This window comes from Elephas maximus, chromosome X (assembly GCF_024166365.1).
Source record: "Elephas maximus indicus isolate mEleMax1 chromosome X, mEleMax1 primary haplotype, whole genome shotgun sequence".
Classification (NCBI taxonomy): Eukaryota; Metazoa; Chordata; class Mammalia; order Proboscidea; family Elephantidae; genus Elephas; species Elephas maximus.
This window is the reverse complement of record NC_064846.1, coordinates 144,149,519-144,174,345: the sequence shown is the minus strand read 5'-3', so window position 1 is coordinate 144,174,345 and position 24,827 is coordinate 144,149,519. Positions and strand designations below refer to the sequence as shown.

Genomic DNA, 24,827 nt, shown 5'->3' with positions numbered 1-24,827 from the left:
TGCTTGAGAAAACCAGTGGCAAATTGCTAATTCTGTTTCAAATTAAAAAGAGTCGAGTGTGGAAGAAAATGCACCCATGGGAAACCTCACTTGAACCACTCTACCTGCCAGTCAGTAAAATGTTTGGGAATGTTGCCCTTGTGATTCCAACATGGGAAGAAATGTAGTTCTGCTCCATATAGGAAAATTCACTTTCTTCCTTTTATATAGAAATATGGACTAATAATCTGATTTTTAATTTTCTCTTTACTGACAGCAAAAACACAATAAATATAACCAATTATGTTTCCATCTTAAAGACAACAAGAGTTTCATTGATATATGTTGTTGTCGTTAGGTGTTGTCCAGTCAATTCCAACTCATAGTGACCCTACATACAAAAGAATGAAACACTGTCCGGACCTGTACCACCTTCACAATCATTGCTATATTCGAGCCCATTGTTGCAGCCACCATGCCAGCTGTTTTTTTTCTCATTTTGAGTCATGTCACATCAGCAAATGAAGGTCCCAAAGGCATGACTCCATCCACGTCAGTAAGGTTGACTCTACTTTGAGAAGGCAGATCTTCTCCTGTTGTATTTTGAGTGCCTTCCAACCTTAGGGGCTCATTTTCTGGCACTGCATCAGACAACGTTCCATTGCTATTCATAAGGTTTTCACTGGTCAGTTTTTTCAGTAGTAGACTGCCAGGTCCTTTTTCCTATTCTGTCTTAGTCTGGAAGCTCAGCTGAAACCTGTTCACCAAGGGTGCCCTGCTGGTATTGGAAATATTGGTGGCATCACAAAAACACACAAGCCACCACAGTACAACAAACTGATGGACACATGGTGGGTGTATATATATATATATATATATATATATATATATATATATATAATCTTCTGAGAATTTAACACATATGCTATATGCTGCTTATAAATATATGACATTTATCCCAAAATATTCTTATGACAATTTTTACTATCCAATTTTTATACTGCCCACTGGAAAATATAGATACTTTCTTGATGTTTTATGATTAGAGAAATATATTCTACAAAAATAAAATCAATATAAGGAAGTACAGGTTTGGTAGCATGTGTCGGGGAAATAAATGTTAAGGACCACCATGCTACCCTAGTATTTATCTTGAAAGGAAAAAATGTCCCGTTAATCTCCAATTGTTTAGTATTGCCATCGGAAGGATGGCAACGATAAAGTATGGCCAAACTGACATCTAAAATTCTAGTGGAAGAGTGTGAAAAATGATTTCTCCACTTTTTGATTAAGAATCTCTTGTGTTTTATCCAATCGACTTAAAAGAGGGAAGGGCTGCAAAGAACAGAAAAGAAAAGAGAGAGCAAGAAAAGGAAGGCAAGATTATTTCATTATATAAAAAAAGAGGCACATATGGAATTGTATTTTCTGATATTCGTGAGTCTAGGTCAATAAAAAAAAAGGTCAATGGGGGAATTTATAATTGAATACAGAGATAAGTAGAGATTCCTTTTGAAAATTAAGATTTTTTTTCTCAATTATACAACAGAGCAATCATGATAAAGCTAAAACCTCAGAATAGGGCATTATGTATGACACTTTTATAAAAAAGAAAATCACTGCTATGTCCTACCAATTGTAAAACAAAACTACTCAGAGAAAAGAAAAGTACCTAAGTGCTGAAGAAAGCATGGCATGGAGAGAAATAATATAGAATTGTGCCATCCAATATGGTAGCCACTAGATACATGTGGCCCCTGAGCATACGAAACATGGCTAGTCTCAATTAAGATATCCTGAAAGTGTAATACACACACCACACTTAAAGAAATAGTACCCTAAAGGATGTAAAGGGTGTTTTTTGTAGTGTTAAAAAAAAAATGATTCTATGTTGAAACAATATTTTGTATATATTTGTTTAAATAAACTATTAAAATACTTTTACCTTTTCTTTTTTTAATATGGCTACTAGAAAATTTAAAATTATATATGTGTGTCACATTATATTTCTACTGGACTGTGCTTGTCTTATTCTTGTTAGGTACCGTGGAGTCAGTTCCAACTCATAGTCGCCCTAGGTACAACAGAAGGAAACACTGGAAAGTCCAGCACCATCCTCACAATCATTGTTGTGCTTTGAGCCCATTGTTGCAGCCACTGTGTCAATCCATCTCATTGAGGGTCTTCGTCTTTTTCACTTACCCTCTACCTTACCAAGTTTTACAGATTGAATTGTGTCTCCCGAAAATGTGTGTCAATTAGGCCATGATTTGAGTATTGTGTGGTTGTTCTCCATTTTGTGGTCTGATGTAATTATCCTAAGTGTTATAAATCCTACCCTCTATGATGTTAATGAGGCAGGACACAAACTACTGAATTAGGTTGTATCTTAAGTCAATCTCTTTTTAAATACAAAAGAGAGAAGCGAGCAGAGAGGTGAGGGACCACCTACCACCAGGAAGGAAGAGCCAGGAGAGGAGTGTGTCCTTTGGACCTAGAGTCCCTGCACTAAGAAACTCATAGACCCAGGGGAAAAACTGATGACAAGGAACTTCTTTCAAGGCCAACACAGAGAGAAAGCCTTCCCCTAGAACTTTCATTCTGAATTTGGACTTATCCCTTCCTCAGCTGTGAGAGAAAAAAATTATGTTTGTTGAAGTCATCCCCTTGTAGTATTCCTGTCATAACAGCACTAGATAACTAAGGCAGAATTTGGTACCAGGAGTGGGGTGCTGCACTAACAGAAACCTAAAATGTGGAAGTGGTTTTTAAACTGTGAATAGATAGAGGTTGGAAAAGTTTTAAGTGCCTAATAGTAAAGCCTAGATTTCCTTGAAGAGACTGTTGGTGGAATCATGGACATCAGACAATTCTGGTGAGGGCTCAGAAGGAAGTGAGGGGAGCTGTTAACACTGGAGAAGGAGCAGATGGTGAGAAGCAGTGACAAAGAAATGGCCGCAGCAGAAGTCAGCCAGGAGACTGGCATGAGACAGTGCAGGAGCCAACCCACAGAGTGAGAGAGCTGAGAGCCTTCAGGCAGGAGGCTTCCTGGAGGAGTAGGGTGCCTCTGGGCACTTGTCAGAGAAGCTAGGCTTGCTGACCCATGGAGCAAGAGCTGAGCACCTTTGGGCCTAGCCTTACAGGCAGAGTGGGGTGCCTTCAGGCACTTAATGGTGGAGCTAAAGAGATTTGTGACACTTGCCCAAGCGGGGCAGAAGCCGACCCAGCCCAAGAGACCCAAGGAGCTGAGAGGCCAAGGAACCAGCAAACAGAAGCTGAATAGATAAGGAGCACAGGAAGCAGAAAGGCCTCAGTCTCAAAGCATGGAGCTACTACCTCTGAGGTCTCAAAGGGTAGAGCCACAGCCTCCAAGGTTTCAAAGAGTCAGATCTTCCAACTCAGTTCCGAAGTGTGGCGGTGCCATTCAGGAGTGCCAGTGAGATGGGACCAGATCTGCTGCCCAAAGCTGAAGAGGCAGGGCTGCATGCCCAAGGGGCAGAAGTACGGGGCATGGCAGGGGTGAGTGGGTAAAGTGGCCATGCAGACAGACTAGGAGAAGGGGGTCTCCCAAATAAGATGGAGCAGAGTTGCTGTCCCAGCAGGCCTGGAAGGCAAAGCTGAAGCCCAGAGCTGAGGGGACTCCACCCAGAATTTGGAAGCTGTGGCCAGTACTCAGAGTATGGAGGGCAGGGCAATTGTCCCTAGATGGTCTCAGAGAACAGAGGATTGTTTTCAAGCCTTGAGAACTAAAGTAAATTGTTCTGCTGAGTTCTTTACTTGTTTAGTGCCTATTATTCCTTTTTTCCTTCCAATTTCTCCCATTTAGAAATGTCTACCTTGTGCCTGTTCCACCACTGTACGTTGGAGGCAGATAACTTGTATTCTCAATTTCACAGATGAAGAAGAATTTTGCTCCAGGATGGAATTTGAACTTGGAGTTGATTTAAGATTTTGGGGTTGATATAATGGGGTGAATGTGTTTTACATGTGGCAAGGACATGAATTTTGGAGGGCCAAAGGGTGGAATGTTATGGATTCAATTGTTTCCCCCAAATATGTGTGTCAACTTGGTTAGGCCATGATTCCCAGTGTTGTGTGTTTGTCCTATATTTTGAAGTCTGATGTAATTACTCTATGTGTTTTAAATCCTAACTTCTATGAAGCTTCTGAGGCTGGATTAGAGGCAGTTATGTTAATGAGGCAGGACACAATCTACAGGATTAGGCTGTATCTTGAGGAAAGAGAAAAGCCAGTAGAGAAGAGGGGGACCTTTTACCACCAGGAAAAAAAGAGCTGGGATTAGAGCATATCATTTGGACGCAGGATTTCTGTGCTGAGAAACTCGTAGACCAGGGTAAGAGTGATGACAAGAAACTTCTCCCAGAGCCAACAAAAACAAAACCCTTCCCCTATAGCTGGTGCTCTGAATTCGGACCTCTAGTCTCCACAAATGTGAAAGAATAAATTCCTGTTTGCTAAAGCCATCCACTTGTGGTATTTCTGTTATAACAGCAATAGATAAGCAAGACACCAAGCATGATGCCCTTCTCCAGAGACTGGTCGCTCCTGATAACATGTCCAAAGTACGTGAGATAAAGTATTGCCATTCTTGTTTATAAGGAGCACTCTGACTCTACTTCTTCCAAGACAGACTCGTTTGTCCTTCTGGCATTCCAACATTCTTTGCCAACACCATAACTCAAAGACATTAATTCTTCTTTGCTTTTTCTTATTCATTGTCTAGCTTTCACATGCATATAAGGCAATTGAAAAATATCATGGCTTGGGTCAGGTGCACCTTAGTCCACAAGTGACATCTTTGCTTTTTAACACTTTAAAGAGGTCTTTTGCAGCAGATTTGTCCAATCCACTATGTCATTTAATTTCCTGACTGCTGCTTCCATGGATGTTGATCGTACCAAACTAAAATGAAATTCTTAACAATGCCAATATTTTCTCCATTTATCATGACTTTGCTTATTGGTCTAGTTGTGAGGATTTTTGTTTTCTTTATGTTGAGGTGTAATCCATACTAAAGGCTGTGGTCTTTGAGCTTCATCAGTAAGTGCTTCAAGTTCTTTTCACTTTCAACAAGCCTAGTTGTGTCATCTACATACTTCAGGTTTTTAATGAGTCTCCTGCAGTCCTGGTGTTGTGATATTCTTCATACAGCCTGGCTTCTTGGATTATTTGCTCAGCATACAGATGGAATGTTGTTGTTGTTGTTGTTAGGTGCCATCGAGTCAGTTCCAACTCATAGTGACCCTATGCACAACAGAATGAAACACTTCCCGGTCCTGTGCCATCCTTACAATTGTTGTTATGCTTGAGCCCATTTTGCAGCCACTGTGTCAATCCACCTCACCGAGGTCTTCCTCCTTTCCACTGAATAAGTATGGTGAAAGGATACAACCATGACATGACTCACACCTTTCCTGATTTTAAACCTTATTCTGTTTGAACGACTGTCTCTTGGTCTATGTACACGTTTCTCATGAGCACAATTAAGTGTTGTGGAATTCCCATTTTCACAATGTTATCCATAATTTGTTTTAATCCACACAGTCAAATGCCATTGCACAGTCAATAAATCACAGGTAAATATCTATCTGGTATTCTCTGCTTGCAGCCAAGATTCTTCTGAAATCCACAATAATGTCCATCATTCTATGTCCTCTGCTAAATCCATTCCCTGTCAATGGAGTGCTGCAATCGTTTTTGAAGTATCTTCAGCAAAATTTTACTTTCGTGTGATATTAATGATATTATTTGGATCTGTTGGATCACCTTTCTTTGGAATGGGCACAAATATGAATCTCTTCCAGTCAGTTTGCCACATAGCTGTCTTCCAAATATCTTGGCATAGTCAAGTAAGCATCCCCAGCGCTGCATCTGTTTGTTGAAATAGCTCAATTTGTATTCCATCAATTCCTGGAACTTTGTTTTTAGCCAGTGCCTTCAGTTTCAGTGTAGCTTGGGCATCTTCCTTCAGTACCATTGGTTTTTGATCATATGCCTCCTCATGAAATGGTTAAATATTGACGAATTCCTTTTGGTACAGTGTCTCTGTGTATGCCTGCATCTTCTTTTGATGCTTCCTGCATTGTTCAGTATTTTGCCCATAAAATCGTTCAAAATTACAACTCAAAGCTTGAATTTTTTCTTCAGCTCTTTCCACTTGAAAAATGCTGAGTGTATTCATCCCTTTTGGTTTTCTAACTCCAGGTCTCTGCACATTTCATTATAATACTTTGTCTTCTCGAGCTGCCCTTTGAAATCATCTGTTCAACTCTTTTACTTCATCATTTCTTCCATTCTCTTTAGCTACTCTACATTCAAGTGCACATGCTAATCTAGATGCTGGGAAAAGCCTTCAAGTAATCCATGTGGGGAGACAAAATGAGTATACATAAGTAGGCTGTATAGTGGCAGCACTGAAGAGCATTGAAACTTCTATTGTGAATCTGAAGTTGACTCCAACTTGAATTTTGAATCATTTATAGGTTTTTTTTTAATTAGTGATAGCAAACTATGAATTCTGTATGTATGCGTGTGTGTATGTGTGTGTGTATAAACTAAACTAATGGCACTTTACACTTATTTGATATAACTACTTTGGAAAAATGCCCGAGTTGAGCCTAGTCTTCTTTTTATCTCATGCCAATCAGACTCCCCCATTTTCTCTATTCCTCATGATCAGAAGAGTGACAATGAAACAATAAAATCACTAAAAACATTTTCCTGCAACTTCAAACTTTATTAAGTGGCATAAACCACAATACTGAGTAAGCATTTCTTTCAAATGTGAACTATTGCAACAGATGTTAAGAAATATTATGGTGGGCACTTAACCTATGGTTATTAACTTGCTAGAATGATCTTTAAGAGAATTACAGTAATATAAATTATGAGTATGACAACCTTAATTTACAATGCCAACATGTAAGTCATTTCCTTTGTTTGACAATCAAGTACCTTTGCAATCAGAATTCATCAAACATTCTTGTTCAGTTTTCCATTACCATGAATCCCCTATCCTCCAGTCAAAACCTATCACTTAATCAGGCCTTTGTGCTTATGCCACTGGTCTGCTAGAAACCCCTGCTGCACCAGGCCCCATTCCTACAAAGTGTCCTAGGTGTGGTCTGATATTAACAGAATGGTTGGTTCTATAGGATTTTTATCTAAGATCACCTTAGAAAATTTTTAAAAGGCATAAAACAAACAAACAAAAACCAAACCCACTATTGTCAAATCAATTCTGCCCCATAGGGTTTGCTCCAAGGAGCTACTAGTGGATTTGAATTGCCGGCCTTTTGATTAGCACCTGAGCTCTTAACCACGGTGCCACCATGGTTCCGAAATCACCTTAGAAAAATTTTTTTAAAGGTGTAAGCCCCCACTGAATTATCTTGAGCCAACTGAAATCTGGTACTTGTCAGGTGTTCTTCTAGTAGTCTGCCTCTTGAGCAATCATTTCATTTTCCTGCTTTAATTACAGTTTTATTTACCTAGTTTGTGTAAGTATAAACCACCTCATAACTGAAATATGTATTACAACATAAAGTGTGCGTGTGTGTGTTTTTTGGGGGGGATTATCTTGTTTTTCTTTTGTCCATTGTTTTTCTAAAATTAATACTATTAGTTCAGCAATTATATCTTCAAAACTCCATGTAAATAAATACAACTTCACATTTATTGTGTATTCTCAAGATTCTCAAGGTCAGAGAACAATTTTTGTATCTTCTTGTATCTAACGGTATCAAGAAGCCCTGGTGGTGCAGGGGTTAAAAGCTTAGCTTTGAACCAAAATGTTGGCAGTTGAATTCACCAGCCACTCTTTGGAAACCCTATGGGGCAGTTCCACTCTGCCCTATAGGGTTGCTATGAGTTGGAATCAACTCGACAGCAAAGGGTTTAATGGCATCAAGCACATGGCCAGCTTTAATAAATATGTCTTTTATTCTTGCTGATGATTGCCTTGATAAAGAGAATAGGATGAAAAAGAAAGGACAATTTACAAATAGTTTTTCTTAACTGCTTTTGGAATTAAAAAGCAAAGCAACTTCCCCATTATCTCATGTAAACTGAAATTGTTTAAAAAAAAAAAAAAGAAGAGAAGCAATCCAAAATTTGTGTGTCTCCAGGAAAAAAAAAAGTATCCCTTACCTGGATATACAAATAAATTAGGTCAATTTTGTGACCTGTCCCTGGGAGAGTTAGTGAAGTCAAACTTGGTTTCCAAATCACAAATGAGGAAGGTAAACCATTTTATTCACAAATAAATAGACTGAAAAAGTTGTGAAGTTTTATAAACAATCATCATATGTATGAAAGAGAAAGAAAAAATCCATGATATGCATGGGTGGATCAATGGATGTATGGATAGATCATGTATTTTGTTATGTATTTATATCGTAGTGTCATAGATAAATATTTTATGAAATATCAATATTCTGAGCATCTTTAAAGTAAACAGAAAAAAGTTGAACCTTAACAGAATTAATAGGTACCAAAACCAACCAAACCAAACCCATTGCCATTGAGTCGATTCCGACTCATGGCGACCCTATAGGACAAAGCAGAACTGCCCCATAGAGTTTCCAAGGAGTACCTGGCGGATTCGAACTGCCGACCCTTTGGTTAGCACCCATAGCACTTAACCACTACACCACCAGGGTCCTTAATAGGTAGAGTAAATTAAAATATTTTTACAGTAAAGCTCTTTTGCCCAAATGTTACAGTGTAACCATTAAAAATACTTGATTTTTAAAGATCTTTCTGGATTCCCATTGCAAAAAATATATTACTTTTAAATAGGTCAGTGTTTGGAAATGTAGAAAATTTAGAACCTTTTCCCCAACAAGTATACTGAAATCCACTAGAGGGAGCTGACAGTATTGCAAAGTGGATTTAAGGGATTCCCTATCAGGAAAATAAATCCATTAGCAAAAATCACTTCGAAGTAGGAAAAAGAATACGAATTTCTTGTTTGCTTTATTTGTTCCATTTCAAGATATCCTGAAGAAAAGCTTAGGAAAATGGGGACATTTCATGTCTATCACTAAATTTAGTCTATAAATGTTATTACCTGCTAAATTCTTCAGATAGTTAAATAAAGCAGTAGACAAATATGTTTCCCAATTAAAGTTTTCTGAGGAAACAAATGTATGTTCTTGTGCTTATCATAACAAATCTGGGAAAGGAGTGTTTAATATATATGTATTTTTTTATTTTAATATCTTAAAATCCACTTGTACTCTCTAATCCTTCATGTCTACATGTATGCATATGTATGTATATGCATTGTAGATCAAAAACAGCTTATTTGCTTGCTTAAAAGAGTTCACAGACCAGTTTTTCAAAGGAATTTCTGTCTTAAAATTTAAGCTGATGAATAGGGATATGTTGGACTAGATACTATGTATTAACACCATCATATTATAAGAGTAAATTTGTAAAAGACAAAAAAGACAACTTGAAAACTTTGCTGATCGTATGGTATGCACTTGAATAACTGCTCCTCTTTTATATTTAGAGGAAAGGAGAAAAATTGTAGTTACAGTACTCCTGTAGTAAAATGCAGCCCAGAGTATAATTTGTCGTTTGCTGCATTTCAGTGGGGACATGCATGCTATAGCTGTAACACCCTTCAGATAAATTGATAGGAGTATAAGAAGATGTGTGGGTAAATATTCCTGTACATAGAGCAAACTGGATTTAGTGAAAGACTACTCACACTTCCTCTACTGCTTTTTTATGTCCTGCATTATTCAAAACCACTGATTCTGAAATTTGCAACCCACCAAGGAAAAGTTTTTCCTATATAAAATGAATACCTTATTTTTTCTTTCAAATCATGAAATTATTACAGGGGAAAAAGGAATGTAAATATAACATATCTGTTTTTCAACAGCAGTAGTTATTACTTCTTAGTACAGGTTGTATGAAGGGTGGATCCATCCATAGATGTTGTTTCTTGTTAGCATAATACTTTCTTTTTCCCCCACAAATAACCGACTTGGAAAATATCGAGTTAGCCATTTTAAACATTTTTACTTACTTGTCTGCAGCTCTTTCTCTCTGGCCTGCAAATCTGCAAAGACTTGGTTAAAATGATTTGTGAAGGCCACAAAGTCTGCATCCAGGAACATTGGCCCTTGTCCTCTCTCTTTCAAGGCTATGCTTTGAATTTTTAATCGCTCAATTTGAGGCTGAAGAGCTGACAGTCGGTTGACTTCATCCTGTACCATAATTTAGAATATTAAAATAAATAACATTTTAACTTTGCATACATTACACTTTTGCAAAGGAAATTATTAAAAGGCAGAGATGCAAGCTTAGCTTAACACCCTTATCAAAAATTTGATAAGAAACATCCATGACGGCTTAGGCAAGTCTGTACCACAGGTCACAAGTTTAATACCTTGGCTTTTTACTCAGCACGTATCATCATATATAACGTTCATTAAATTTCAAGATCACATCAACTAGAGCATGAAAGGAGATGAATGACCTTAAATTCTTTCCATAAAGCAAATGTGGATACTCCATTGGAACCGTCTAATCTCAAAATTGTGTATCTTTGCTGCAAATACGAAGAAATACTTCTAAAAAACATTTTTTTTTTCTTTCAGTTCATTTAGGTAAAATATATACTGTACATTGCTGAGGAGTCGATTCCAACTCATAGCAACCTCATGGGTTACAGAGTAGAACTTCTTCACATGGTTTTCTTATGGGAGCTGATCATCAGGCTTTTCAGCCGAGGTGCCCCTGGATGGCTTCGAACTGTCATCCTTTAGTCAGTAAAACCCAGACCCAGTGCCATCGAGTCGATTCCGACTCATAGCGACCCTGTAGGACAGAGTAGAACTGCCCCCATAGAGTTTCCAAGGAGCGCCTGGCGGAAGTTAGTAGTCCTGTGCAAATTGTACCACTCTGTGACCGTCTGCCTACTTATACATATACATCAGTGTATACTATATATATTAAATTACAAGTATATTCAGTTACATGTGCCTCTGTGTGTGTGTGTGTGTGTGTGTGCATTAACACAATCTTCTACCTTTTTTATGGTATTCTTACTTCTCTGGACTGAACATGCAATTACCAATGTTTTGATGAGGGTAGCTGTATGTCCCTGTTTGCTCTTGGTTTTCCTGGCATAATTATGAACAGCATACCCTTTCACTCCCAAAAGTACCCCAGACTGGATGATAAAATCATACTGACACTCCGTTGTGATATCCAATATGGTAGACACTACCCATATATGGCTACTGAGACCTTGAAATGTGGGTAGTCAAAATTAAGACATGCTATACACACTGAATTTTCAAGAGTTAGTAAGAAAAAATCAGAAAATAAGCAATATCATTAATAGTTGTTTGATAGTGATTACATTTGAAATGATAATACTTTTGATATGTCAGGTTAAATAAAATGTTTTTAAAATTTATTTACCTTTCATTTTTTCCTTTTAAAAAGGTAGTTTCCAGAACATTTTAAATTACTTATGTGGCTCTTATATTTCTTTGGACAGTGCTATTCTCTACATAATTATAGTCAAACTTTTTTTTCCCCAGTGAAGATACAATTAGTACATTTTTGATACATACATAATTTGAACTCAATTTTGAAATGCTCTTTTTTTTTTAGGCACTATTATCACGGTTGCTTATTTATAATTTATATCTATGCTACCTTTAAGAAAAAACTAGTTGAGGATTGTTTATGATTTAAATGTAAAAAAAGATAATTAAAATTTAAAAATAGGATCAAAAGACAATTAGAAGGGGAATTTTAAAATTACAGCAATTATGAACTAAATTTAAAACTGCGCTTCCTGGAAATCAAAGTGAACATGCAAAAAAAAAATGTTATTTTTCGATGCATGAAAGCGCATCCAATGTGGAGAGAATAAATTTTGTTTTTCAGCTTTACTGAGATACGTTTATCACATGAATCCTTTCATAGTGACAAGTCTACCTAATGGACAATGTCACCTGTTCTAAATTTTAGAAGATCTAAAGATAACTTCCAGAGGAATATGGTTATAACAATATGAGTTTATTCAGGTAGGTTAATCTCTGATGATCAAATTCTTTGGGAGGATAAAGATCAAAGAAATTTAGCAAAATGAGAAGGTGATCTATCTCCCTCATTCAAGTGTCACTTGTCTCAATCAAGTGCTAGAAGGTTGGTGCATATCCATGGGTGAAGACTAAGACAAAAGTTAAAGGGTAGTATTTTGTGGTTTTGATTATAGAAATGCATACATATGCTTGGTATATTAGACTTGCAAATGGCAGTTTTGCCATCAGCTGTGAACATTTAAGAACCTGATTCACGTTTGACCAGATGGAGGGCAGTCATTCTCCTGTTCAGGGGGCTGTAGATGGAACCTATGGTACAGTCAAGTATATTCCACAAAACAAATGGGAATTAGAAGGCAATGAAGCATTTGGACAATGTTCAGTTAAGATGTTAAAGTTCTGAGAATAAGTCATAGGAGAGATCATTTTGACTAGAAATATTTAACTTTTAAAATATGTTAACAATTAGTCATTATTTCCATAAAAGGCCCTTCGTGTGGCCCTCCAGCATAAGGCATCTATCTTACTTGGGTCTGCTTATTCTTTGAAATTACATGCTTATATGACGAAAGCTTTTGTCTTTTTTCTCAGGAAAAGTTCCATGGATTTCTTTCAATTTTCAAATGGCTTTCTAACTCCCAATATATTAAGAAATGATTCTGGCTAACATTAGATTTTGAGCTAAGTCTGCACATGCATGTTATAAAACATCTCCAAATTGCAGAATACATGGACAAACAGAATGATATTATCTACTTAACTATGACTAATCACAGCCTAACAGTAAAATATTTAGATCTTGAGTGGATGATATTAAAATTAATCTGCTAAATATTATACCTAAGGTGATTCATCAAATCAATAGAATCCAAGGGTGACAGATAAAGGGTTAGGGGTGAAAAAAAAAGAGATGGGATTGAGTTGATCAGAATTTAAAACATTGTGATTGGATGCAGAAAAATAAATATTTTCACTTAGGATAGCTTCCCCAACTTTCGGTGATACTATCAATTGTGCCTTACTTATATACAACCTCCTGTGATCTCCATTTGCTCCTCAGATAAAGACCAAGATCCTGAGCATGGCTCAAGAGTCGTTCCTTTGGCTCATATATGTCTCTCCCTTCGTTTTCATCTCTCACAGCACTCTCTTGACCCTCTATGCCTGGCATTCACACTGGACTTCTTTCAGTTCCTTGGTTGTTATTTCACCCTATCACCATGTTTCCTATGCCTGAGAGGTAATGCCATGCAATTCTTTTGGTTAAGTACAAATCATCCTAAAAGTCTAAGCTCAAATGTCCCTTCCTTGAGGAAGTGACCCTTGTTGGCTCTGTCTAGGTAGGTCAGGTTTTCTCTGTCATACATTCTCCTTATAGCATTTATCTCAGTGGTATTTTATATCTATTTATGTAATGATTTGCTTACTGTCTTTCTCCTCTATTTAAACTCTATCAGGACAGGATCAATGAATTCTCACTCTAATATTCGCAAGCTCAGTATCATTCTTGGCCATACCTACCCAATCTAACAGTGTAGAACTCTCCCATAGGGTTTCCTAGATTGAAATCTTTATGGGAGTAGATTGCCAGGTCTTTTCTCCTGTAGAGTGGCTGGTGGGTTTGAACCTCTGACCTTTGATTGAGTGCTTAACCATTGCACCACTAGAGCTCCTTTTGGCCATACTAGAGACATTCAATATTTCATGGATGAATGTATGCTGTTGACTTTATTAGTAATTTTATATCTGAATCTCAAGAAACAGGTTAAGGTAATATCATGACATTTTTATTCCAAGAAATAAAGTAGGTGGAATATTCTACTGATTCATAGAAGAAAAGCAAAAAGTCATGGAATATCTTCCCTAATAGAAAATGTACCTAAATATAGAAATTTCCTAGATGTGCATATTTCCTTTAAAAAAAACCTCTCTGTGCAATATTATTTATCCAAAAAATATTCTTCCTGGTTTTATTTGCTTTCTAGTAAGGTTGTGCATTCAATATTTGAAGATGAACCATTAAGTCCTTCACTTGCTTTTCCCTTCAAAATGGCTCTGAATTTTCCATCCCACTTTTTCTGGGTTCACTACCACCTCCAACCAGACTCTGCCATCTCCTCTGTGGATTACTTAAGCAAGCCAACTCTGCATCTCTAGACTTCTTTTATTCAAATCATTGTTATGAAAGTATGCAGGATAACTGCCATTCATTGCTCTTTTTTATATTAAAACCAAACTTTTTGGAAACTTTTTAATGTATCCTTTAATCAATTTCCCATTTCCAATGAAAAGTGCATAACTTATTTTTATGATGCAAAAAGATCAAGCTATTTTTATTATTATATAATTCTTGTGTTCTTACACATGTAGGCATGCTCTTTTAATCTCTTGTTTGATTCTGGATCTCCTCAACACCCTTTTCCTGTGACCCAATACACTTTGAAGACCTTGCAGACTCCAAGTGCTTGTCCTCAGCCCTCTGATTAAGTTTAGTCAATAGAAAGCCCTGTCCAGATTCTGGATACAGGAAAGAGAACGAAGTAGGGCTTTATTTTTCTGGCTCTGTTCCTGTAACATTGCCTTGGGCTCTTGAGACTACCTTTGCTATGGGGAATTTCACTCTCTCTTTCTGGAGTACCTCAGCTTCTCTTTCCACTCATCCTTTCTAACATAAGTGTGGCAACAGCTGCGCTTCTACTAACCCCGAGTTACTGCACTGTGCTTTGTGGTTCCTCTATACCACAACCACGACTTTGCAAAATATTTCTTTATAAAGAAACTTTTCTCCAATTATCCTATTTAGATGGGCCATCAGTTTTTAAAAACTTTCCATATGTGCCTGATTATTTGGTATATCAGCATGTTGTTGATGTTTCTTTCTGGCTATTTGCATGGATTCCACTTTTTCAAAATGCAGCTGGATTTTTCCTTCAGCACATGAGAATACCATAAGAATGAGCTGCAAATTATAGATCATTTCCATAGGATATATGTGGTTACCACGCTCTCAAGACTGCTTCGCTTTTTTCAAAACTGAATAAGTCAATTAGTCCTGTATAACTATCCTGAATATATTTGGAGGGGGCTTGGGCATTCATATAGTATCTATTTAAACTGATCCTCTTTGCTTATATTTTGATCCTTTCCATGTTCCTTAAAAACCAAACCAAACCCAAACCCATTGCTGTCAAGTCCATTCCGACTCATAGTGTTCCTTAGAAGGTGAAAATTTCAAATTACACATTTTTTTCTATTTTCCTCTTGGACATTATCAAAAAGTTCCTATTTTTCATGCTCCAAATGGATGGAGGAAATATTCTTACCTTACAAATTTTTAACTGACTTTTAACCACTGTTGGATCTGATGTGGTGCTGGGCTGGGTCTTCAACCAGTTTTCAGCAGTAGTTGTCATCTGTTCCAATTGTTGCAGCTGATTGTAGAAAGTGATGATATTGTTCTGATACTCCAGCCAGTTAAGTCTCTCACTTAGCAAGTGGCAGAACTCAACCCACCGGCTGTTCAGCTGATCCGAAGCTTGTTTGATACTATCAGCATTAACACCCTCTAGAAAAAAAGATGTTTAAAATGTACCCACTGAAGACAGAGGTTGAAACAAAAAATAACCAGAAAACAAACACATCTCAAGTCTAAAAGTATTCATCACATGAATGATTTCAAACAAATCAGTTATTTTCCCATAAAGAAGTAAAAGTAACAAAATGTTTTCTGATTAGTGACTGCAAATTATTAGAGTTGTATCTTGCCAAAGAATATAAATGAAATAAAAAGAAATAAAGAGACACAGTTATAGAAGATTAGAATATATTTAAATAAATGCAAAAGTGGTCAAAGCTCTGATGGGAAGACTGATTGTGGAGAGAGAACATTTTGGATGTTTCCAAATAAATGTGAAATACCTATATTACTAAAACATACCTCTGAAAGCTAACTTACATTTTGATTTTTGAAAAATGGGTTAAAATATTATTATTCAGATGCTTTTTAAAAAAGAAAAAAAAGTGAGAATTTATCAAAAATCACTAATTCTCCATTTTTGCTACAGAAGGCCAGAAATAAACAGATTCTTCATGGGTCCAAGGGAATGAAACAGCAATAGAAAAAATAATTTTTCTAATATTAAAAAAAATATTTACACATGTGGAAGTAGATCTAAATTTTTTTTTTAATCTGTAACAAGTCTAGAGTAGGAAAAAAATTATCAAGGACAAAATAGAAACACAAGCTCATCATTATCATCCTTAGCCTTCTGGAGCACCTACTACGTGCCTGGATATATGTTAGGTTTTTTCATGCTATCTTATTTAAGTTTTGTCATACTGTAATAAATGATATTATGTCAGTCCAATATGTATTAACCTATACACAGTATGAGAGAGTTTCTACATCATCCAATGCTATGAATTAAATATTCAAATGCTGTAAACTAATTTCACAAATCTTAGACTTTCTTAGGAATATTAGTGTATAAACAATGACTTCCTTAATTAATGATGTTATATAAAGAAGAAAAAAGAGGTTAAATAAGCTACTATGCATTTTAAAACGTAGATACATTAGCACTGATCTTTTTTTATATTTTCCAAATACAGAATATTTGAATGTACCCTACACCTACACCTATCCACAGGAATTTTAAAAGAGGGCATGACCTTAGTATAAGATGCTTTCTCTAAAGTAAAATATCTAAGGAAGAAGGTGATTCAGTAAGGTGTCTAAGAGAGCCTGCTTTTATGGATGTCCCTTGTATTCAGCTTTCTGCTAATGTGATACCATTAGTAGGCAAGTAAGTTATTCAAAAGTCTGAAGAATATCTTTAGCTAACACAAGACCTGTGGATTTCCTAACTTATGCATGCCTCCCACTTTATCCTTTGTAAAAAGTAAAACAAATGTGGATTACATTTCAATAACTACATTATTTTATCCTTTTTCACATTCGTCTGTTCAGATGCTTTAATTTTCATATTACTGTGATCATCTTAAACTGCCAAACCACATCTCTTAATTCATTTGAAACACAAATCTAACTTTACCAATTTAAAACTATGATACTACAATGGATGTCACTGGCGAAAACAAAATTTGCAAATATTACTGGCAAATAGTGTGGTGTGATATGCTGTTTTCAGTAAGTTGGTTTTGAGAAGTGATCAGTATGTTTTTGGAGATGCCATTAAGTAACTACACTTGTAAAATGATTATGTTTGTTACAAAGTTTAAGAAGAATCCATAACTTCAGTCATATGGATACTCAATTTAAGAAAAAGAGTATTAGGATAAAATGCTAACGTTATTGCTGGAAGATGGAAAGGTGTAATTTCAAAATTCACAGGGGAAATTTAAAATTATGATAGGTGATGCTCAAAAATGTGTCATGGGTCCTAAATGATCAAATGATTGGGACAAATATTTTCAGCATATGTTGAACTTGAACAAGCACTTAGAAGGAAGTCCATGATGAGTGACAGGTCAATATGAACTAGGCATTAAGTAGACAAATAAGATATGCTAAAGGTGGAAAACAAATAAGGAAGATTAAAGAAGAATTGATCCCTTTGAATTATGGTGTTAGCAAAAAAATATTATTGCATATACCATGGACTGCCAGAAGAATGAACAAATCTGTCTTGGAAGAAGTACAACCAGAATGTTCCTTAGAGTCAAGGATGGGCAGACTTCATTTCAAGTACTTCAGACCTGTTATAAGGGGGGATCAGTCCATGGAGAAAGATATCATGCTTGGTAAATTACAGGGTCAGCAGAAAACAGGAAGACCATCAACAAGATGGGTTGACACAGTGGCTGCAACAATGGGCTCAAACATAGCAACAACTGTGAGGATGGCTCAGGGCCGGGCAGTGTTTTGTTCTGTTGTATGTAGGTTTGCTATGAGTCAGAACTGACTCCACAGCACCTAACAACAACAAAGTAAATAAATGGTACTGCTGGGCTGATGAGTCTCATTTAACATTTGTGTAAATGATAAGGGAGCGCAGAGAGTAATCTCTCTCTGTCCCTGAAGAAGGTCAACTCTAGGAAGAGGTTTAGTAATTGAAAAAATGAAGTCATAAGATGATTCTCAATATTAATAATATATGACAATTCAGTCAAAAGATAAATCAAACTATAAAAAAGTAGCAATGGGTTTGAGGTATTTATCAAGATCCAGGGATAGGCTTTAATGAGCCATTGTTGATCATTAGCAAAACATGTGAGCTGAATATGTTGTATCAAAAAATGTTGAGATGCTAAACATCACTGTAACGGAAATGAAAATAAATAAGAAAATCAGTTTTATACAAATCCAAAACAGTACGAAATCTTCAGTAATCTCTACTCATTAGTATATTGGTATTTATAACTGAATAAAGGCTAATAAAATGCAATAATGGGGAACAGAGGCCTTCCACATTACGATAATTAGGAGAGGAGTACAGAAGAATGTAGAAGTTAACAGTGAGTGCTCTGGTATTAAACAGATCTGAGTTCAAAGTTGACTCCTTCCCATTCCTAGATGGGTGAACTGGGGTCAGTTATTTAATCTCATTGGGTCTCATTTTTCTCCTTCATGAAATGAGACTAAAAATAGAATTGACCTCATGGGATTACCATGAGGGTTCTAAGAATTAATGTATATGAAGTACTTACACAAAGTCTGAAACATACCAGGCGACCAGTAAACGTTACCAGTTATCAGTTACCATTAAGCTAATTCTGGCTCACGGGGACCCCACGTGTGTCAGAGCAGAATTGTGTCTTATAGGGTTCTCAGTGGCTGCTTTTTTGGAAGTAGTTCACCAGGCCTTTCTTCCAAGGCACCTTTGGTTGGACTTGAACCACCAACCTTTCAGTTAGCAGCTGAGTGCCTTAACTGATTGTACCACCCAGGGATTATGTTAACATAAAGGAAATAAAAATTAACATGTAAGAAACAAGAAAAGAGGCCTGATTGCACAAAAGTGGAAATTTTCAAGGAAGGAAATCATTTTAATGACTGAAGGGAAGTCATTTAGAAAAAAATCAAACTTTAATTTTTTTTTTATAATTAATGCTGATTTAATACACATTATGAAACTAATGTTGGATATAGAAAGTATATGTATAGATTTTTAAAAGGTGTTATATCACTAACCAGTGATGGTTTCATCAGAGTTTATTAAGGAATCTTGGAATATTTGGTAACTCTTTTATAATCGATGTTAAAAATGACAACCATGCCAAAAACTAAAAACAAGAATTTCTGCATTTCACTGACAAATATAAGATATTGATCATGGAAAATCAGAAGTTTTATTATGAAGGGTTTCTATGTAAATATTGTATTAATTCATGAAGTATAACCTGTCCTGTGCAGTGGTAAAGAGCACGGCTGCTAAGCAAAAGGTCGGCAGTTTGAATCCACCAGCTGCTCCTTGGAAACCCTATGGGGCAGTTCTACTCTGTCCTGTAGAGTCTCTATGAGTCGGAATTGACTCAACAGCAGTGGGTAATGGGTAAGATAGATGTCTCCACTGGCAGTATCTTACAGAATGCTCAGCATAGAGTAGGAATTAAATAAAAACTTGCGAACCCACCCAACGCCAAATCAATAGCTTATTTCACACAAATACAAACAGCACAGGTGCAATATGCAGAAACTAAACAAAACAAAAACACAAACGCACAGTCTCACTGGCTTCAAGATTGCTTTAAAATAGTTGGGAGAGATGTTACTTAATGTATCTCTCTTATATTAAAATTAGTAAACCATTACTTTGCCTTTGTGAATTAATTGGCCATCTATTCACCAGTGATATTATAAGAAGAAAAAAAAAACTCACTGCCGTTCAGTCAATTCTGACTCATAGCAACCCTTAGGACAGAGTAGAACTGCCCCACAGGGGTTTCAAGGAGTGGATGGTGGATTCAAACCGCCAACATTTTGGTTAGCAGCCAAACGCTTAACCACTGCGTCACCAGGGCTTCAATATTATAAGAAGGTCCCTTAAAGCTTCTACAGAATAAAGAAGGGTCTAGATATTCCCCAAATGGATATTCACAGATGAATAATTTCACTTTTATATATATAACTGCTTTATTTGCAAGTATTTTATATACTTATTCTCCATAAGTGAAAATGTTGTTTTTTGACAGTTTTTGAGTATAATGATCCACAAAATGTTAAAGTAGCCAATCATTTGAACATCTGTTTTTCTAATTTTTTGTAACTTATTTAAGAGTACAAACACTAACTTGCCAGACATTATGAACAAAACTTGTGGAAGCCATTTGGTAGTAGCAAATGAGAATCTCAGGGATAATGGATCATAATCCATTCACACCTCATATTCTAAACAACCCCTGAAATAGTCTATGAATAAATATATTGCACCCAGAGGAAATGGATCATTACTTGAAGTGCATCCATTAATTTTATTACTTGTGTACAGTGCATAACAGACGGTTGGAATAATTTCAGTTGCGCACCACCTTCCATGTAAGTACTTCAGAACTGTCACTTAAAGTGAAGTATTCCTCATCAAGAATATTCATCATTATCCATGAAGCCTGGGTTGAATAATGCAAAACCTGTGTTTGCAGTGCTCTTGAATTCGAAGAATATCTGGAACGAAAACTTAAAATAAAGTTGCTAATAAATAGTCTCCTTAGTTTTGTTTCACTTCAACTGAGGGTCATTAAAAATCCATTTGATATCCAATATAATAGCCTAAAATATAACAGAATTTTATTCAGAATTCATGAAGACAAGGACTGAGTATCTTAGGCTAGATTCCTAGAGGCTTCTTTGACCACACTAGCTTTTATACGACTAGTATGTCATGCTTAGTAGCTTTTAAAAATTAACAGTTATATAAAATTCATACTCCTAGTGAGTACAAAACATAAATTTCCTAATATATTCCTTTTTATTTTTTCCTGTTTCAAAACATCATAGAAGTATACGAGAAAAACGTCAGATTCTTAACAGAAATTTTTTTTTCTTACTGATTTCCCACAATAGCAGGGACAAGGATGCTCTTGTCCCTTTACACACATGCGTGCACACTTAAATACAAATCCAAACACACACACAGGGACAGAAGCTCTTCCTTCTGGAGATGAGAGTTTAACCAAGAAAAATGTGTCTGTCAATTAAAACATTTATTGAGTGTGAACTCTGCGTAGACCATTATTCTAAGTGCCATGGGAAGAAACAGGAATCATAAATCAAAGTGCAGGGTGCTGAGGAAGAAACAAGAGAACAGGATATGGATGAAAAGAGTAGAGGCTACTCATTCACTATGGAGGGGCTGGACCACTGAAAACAGTACTACTTCCATGCCCCACTTGATATGGAGTTGTTGTTAGCTGCCTTCAAGTTGGTTCCAACTCATAGTGACCCTGTGTACAATAGAATGAAACACTGTCTGGTTCTGCTCCATCCTCACAATCATTGTTATACTTGAATTCATTGTTGCAGACACTGTGTCAATCTATCTCATTGAAAGTCTTCCTCTTTTTCACCGACCCTCTACTTTACCAAGCATGATATCCTCCTCCAGGGACCGGTTCCTCCTGATATCATGTCCAAAGCACGTGAGATGAAGTCTCTCCATCCTTATTTCTAAGGAGCATTCTGGCTGTACTTCTTCCAAGACAGAATTGTTCATTCTTCTGGCAGTCCATTGGATATTCAATATTCTTCGCCAATACCATAGTTCAAAGGCATCAATTCTTCTTCGGTCTTCCTTATTCATTGTCCAGCTTTCGCATGCATATGAGATGATTGAAAACACCATGGCTTGGATCAGGCACACCTTAGTCCTCAAAGTGTTGTCTTTGCTTTTGAACATTTTAAAGAGATTTTTTTATAGCAGATTTTCTCAATGCAATATGTTGTTTGATTTCTTGACTGCTACTTTTTACTTCAGTGGGCATTGATTATGGATCCAAGTAAAATGAAATCCTCATCAACGTCAATATTTTGTAGAAAAGTTGCAAATTCTCTTCCTGTCATATGATTAGAACAATTATTGCCACTGAAAATCCTTCAGAGTTGTGTAAAGACAAGATCATGAGATATCTGTTATTGAAGTGAGCCAAACTGACTATAATCCTTGCCTCAGCCCATCTGACAAAATTTGTTGCCGAAACGCAAATGACGTCTCTCATGTGAAAATACTTAATGAGCTATCATGGTGCAATGTGAAATTAATTACTTTTGTGTGTGGCCTTTCTAGCCATGATATTGTAACTCCCACCCAGCTGATTGCGGGGTAGGGTAATTGCGGTCTATCAAGGGTATTGGTCAGTTTTGCCTTAAAAGATAGCCAATTCCAGAGCAGAGAGGAACCCACCAACAACAAGGAAGGAGAGACCAGCAGAAAAGACCCATCAGCAGGAAACAGTGTGGTGGGCTTCCTGGCCCATGGACAGAGAAAACTGAGTTCCTTTGGGAAGAGACTCAGGGCCAGGGGACACATGCCTGCAAGCATGGCTGGGTAGAGGCTATTCTGATGGAAGAACTGTATCCTGAGTGTTCTTGAGTCTGAATTGTAACTGTGACTTCCCTAATAAACTCCATAATTGTAGGTATGGTCTGTGAGTTCTGTGTGGCCACTGCAATGAATTATCAAACCTAGTAGAGAGTGCTATGGGAGGGACGTTGGTGTCAGAATTAGTAAACATGGCAGAGAGAGTAGGCATGTCTGAACTCCTGCCTCATGGGAACCAGCCTTGGGCTGTTGATCTTGATTCTCCTTTCCCCTTGTGAAGTTAGAGGAGGTCACACAGTGCCCTCAAGCCATTTTTACAGCTGTAAACCAATACATTAAAAATACAGTTACTAAGTTGATATTATAAAGAAGAGGATCCCTTCTCTGTGTTATCCTGTGCTATTTAATTACAATTCTTAGCAGACTTACTATTAGGTAGCACCTTAAACACTATAATCTAGCACTCAGGGGATGATGATTTTGAGATTTTCTTTTAGTTTAATATAGTGATAATTATTACTTTTATTTAAACATTTCCTTAATGTGATTGTCTTCGGGCTCTTAATTAACACACAGAAAACCACAATTGGAAATTAAAAGTGAAGGCTGATTTAATATAGAAGACATCACCAACTCTTTTAGATAATTATATAATAGTTATCTCCTCTGGAAATTGTGGCAAAAACATATAGCTTAAAGAAGGAGAAATTGAGCTATGCTCATGTATTCTTAATTGAATGTTTTGCTATAACTGATTTTTGTAATTTTAATTTGAATAAAAGAAAACAATTTATCTGAAGCAGACTTTTGTTGTTTTTATAGCTGGTTGATAAGGAGACTGAATATATTGATGCAAGACACTATTTCACAAAAATACTAAAAGTGAACTCTAATCATAAAGAAATAAAGACAAGGGAGGCATATGTTTTGGTATAAAAATATGCATGGGATTTGGTTTTAGATTGACGTGAAATTCCATAAATCTCACTCATACGCTAAAAAGCTTTTGCACTGAAATATGCAGGATCAGTTAAAAAAAAAAAAACCTCTTCAAAGTAAAATCTTAGGAAAGCAGATTCATAAATTCAAATCAGTAAGTGTTGAAGAATCAAGATTTTTTAATTTACTTGCTAGCATTTTCTAAATTCTATATTTTATAACATTTTTGTGTTTAACCACATAAACATGTTTTAAAGAAGATAATATTATACCCTTTTTTCCCTCATTACAGCTCTTCTTGAGAGTAAGGTTATGACCTTTTTTTATTTTTTATTGTGCTTTAGGTGAAAGTTGACAGGTCAAGTTAGTTTCTCATAAAAAATTTATGTGCATATTGTTATCTGACCCTAGTTGCAATCCCTGTAAATGTGACAGCACACCCCCCCCCTTTCCAAACCCAGTTTCACGTGTCCATTCAACCAGCTCCTATCCCTTTCTGCCTTCTCATCTTGCCTCTGGACAGGAGCTATCCATTTAGTCTCATTTTGTTTTTGGCTATCTACTTGAACTAAGAAGAAAACTCCTCACGAGTATTATTTTATGTTTTACAGTCCAGTCTAATCTTTGTCTGAAGACTTGGCTTTGGGGATGTTTTCAGTTCTGTGTTAACAGAGAGTTCAAGGGGGCATATCTTCTGAGGTTCCCCCAGTCTCAGTCAGACTATTAAGTCTGGTCTTTTTTTCGTGAATTTGAGTTCTGCACCACACTTTTCTCCTGCACCATCAAGGACTCTCTTTTGTTTGTTTTATTATGCTTTAAGTGAAAGTTTACAAATCAAGTCAGTCTCTTATACAAAAACGTATATACATCTTGCTATAATACTCCTAATTGCTCTCCCCTTAATGAGACAGCATACTCCTTCCCTCCACTCTTTCTTTTCGTGTCCATTTGGCAAGCTTCTGACCCCCTCTACCCTCTCATCTCTCCTCCAGACAGGAGATGCCAACATAGTCTCATGTGTCTACTTGATCCAAGAAGCTTATTCTTCACCAGTATCATTTTCTATCCCATTGTCCAGTCCAATCCCTGTCTGAAGAGTTGGCTTTGGGAATGGTTCCTGTCTTGGGCTAACAGAAGGTCTGGGGACCATGAACACTGGAGTGCTTCTAGTCTCAGTCAGACCATTAAGTCTGGTCTTTTTATGAGAATTTGGGGTCTGCATCCCACTGATCTCCAGTTCCCTCAGGGGTTCTCTGTTGTGTTCCCTGTCAGGGCAGTCATCGGTTGTAGCCAGGCACGATCTAGCTCTTCTGGC

General features: G+C 36.6%; 1 protein-coding gene across 12 annotated transcripts in view; it reads right to left on the bottom strand.

Moving 5' to 3' along the window:
• The window catches only part of DMD (dystrophin), a 2,447,064-nt gene that overhangs the window by 1,512,103 nt on the left and 910,134 nt on the right, over positions 1-24,827 (bottom strand). For all 12 annotated transcript variants that reach the window (XM_049872854.1, XM_049872851.1, XM_049872858.1 and 9 more), the window contains 2 exons: positions 15,401-15,642; positions 10,043-10,223 (listed from right to left, as the gene is read on the bottom strand). In XM_049872854.1, coding sequence (XP_049728811.1) covers positions 10,043-10,223; positions 15,401-15,642 — 423 coding nt within the window. The remainder of the gene's footprint in view (positions 1-10,042; positions 10,224-15,400; positions 15,643-24,827) is intronic.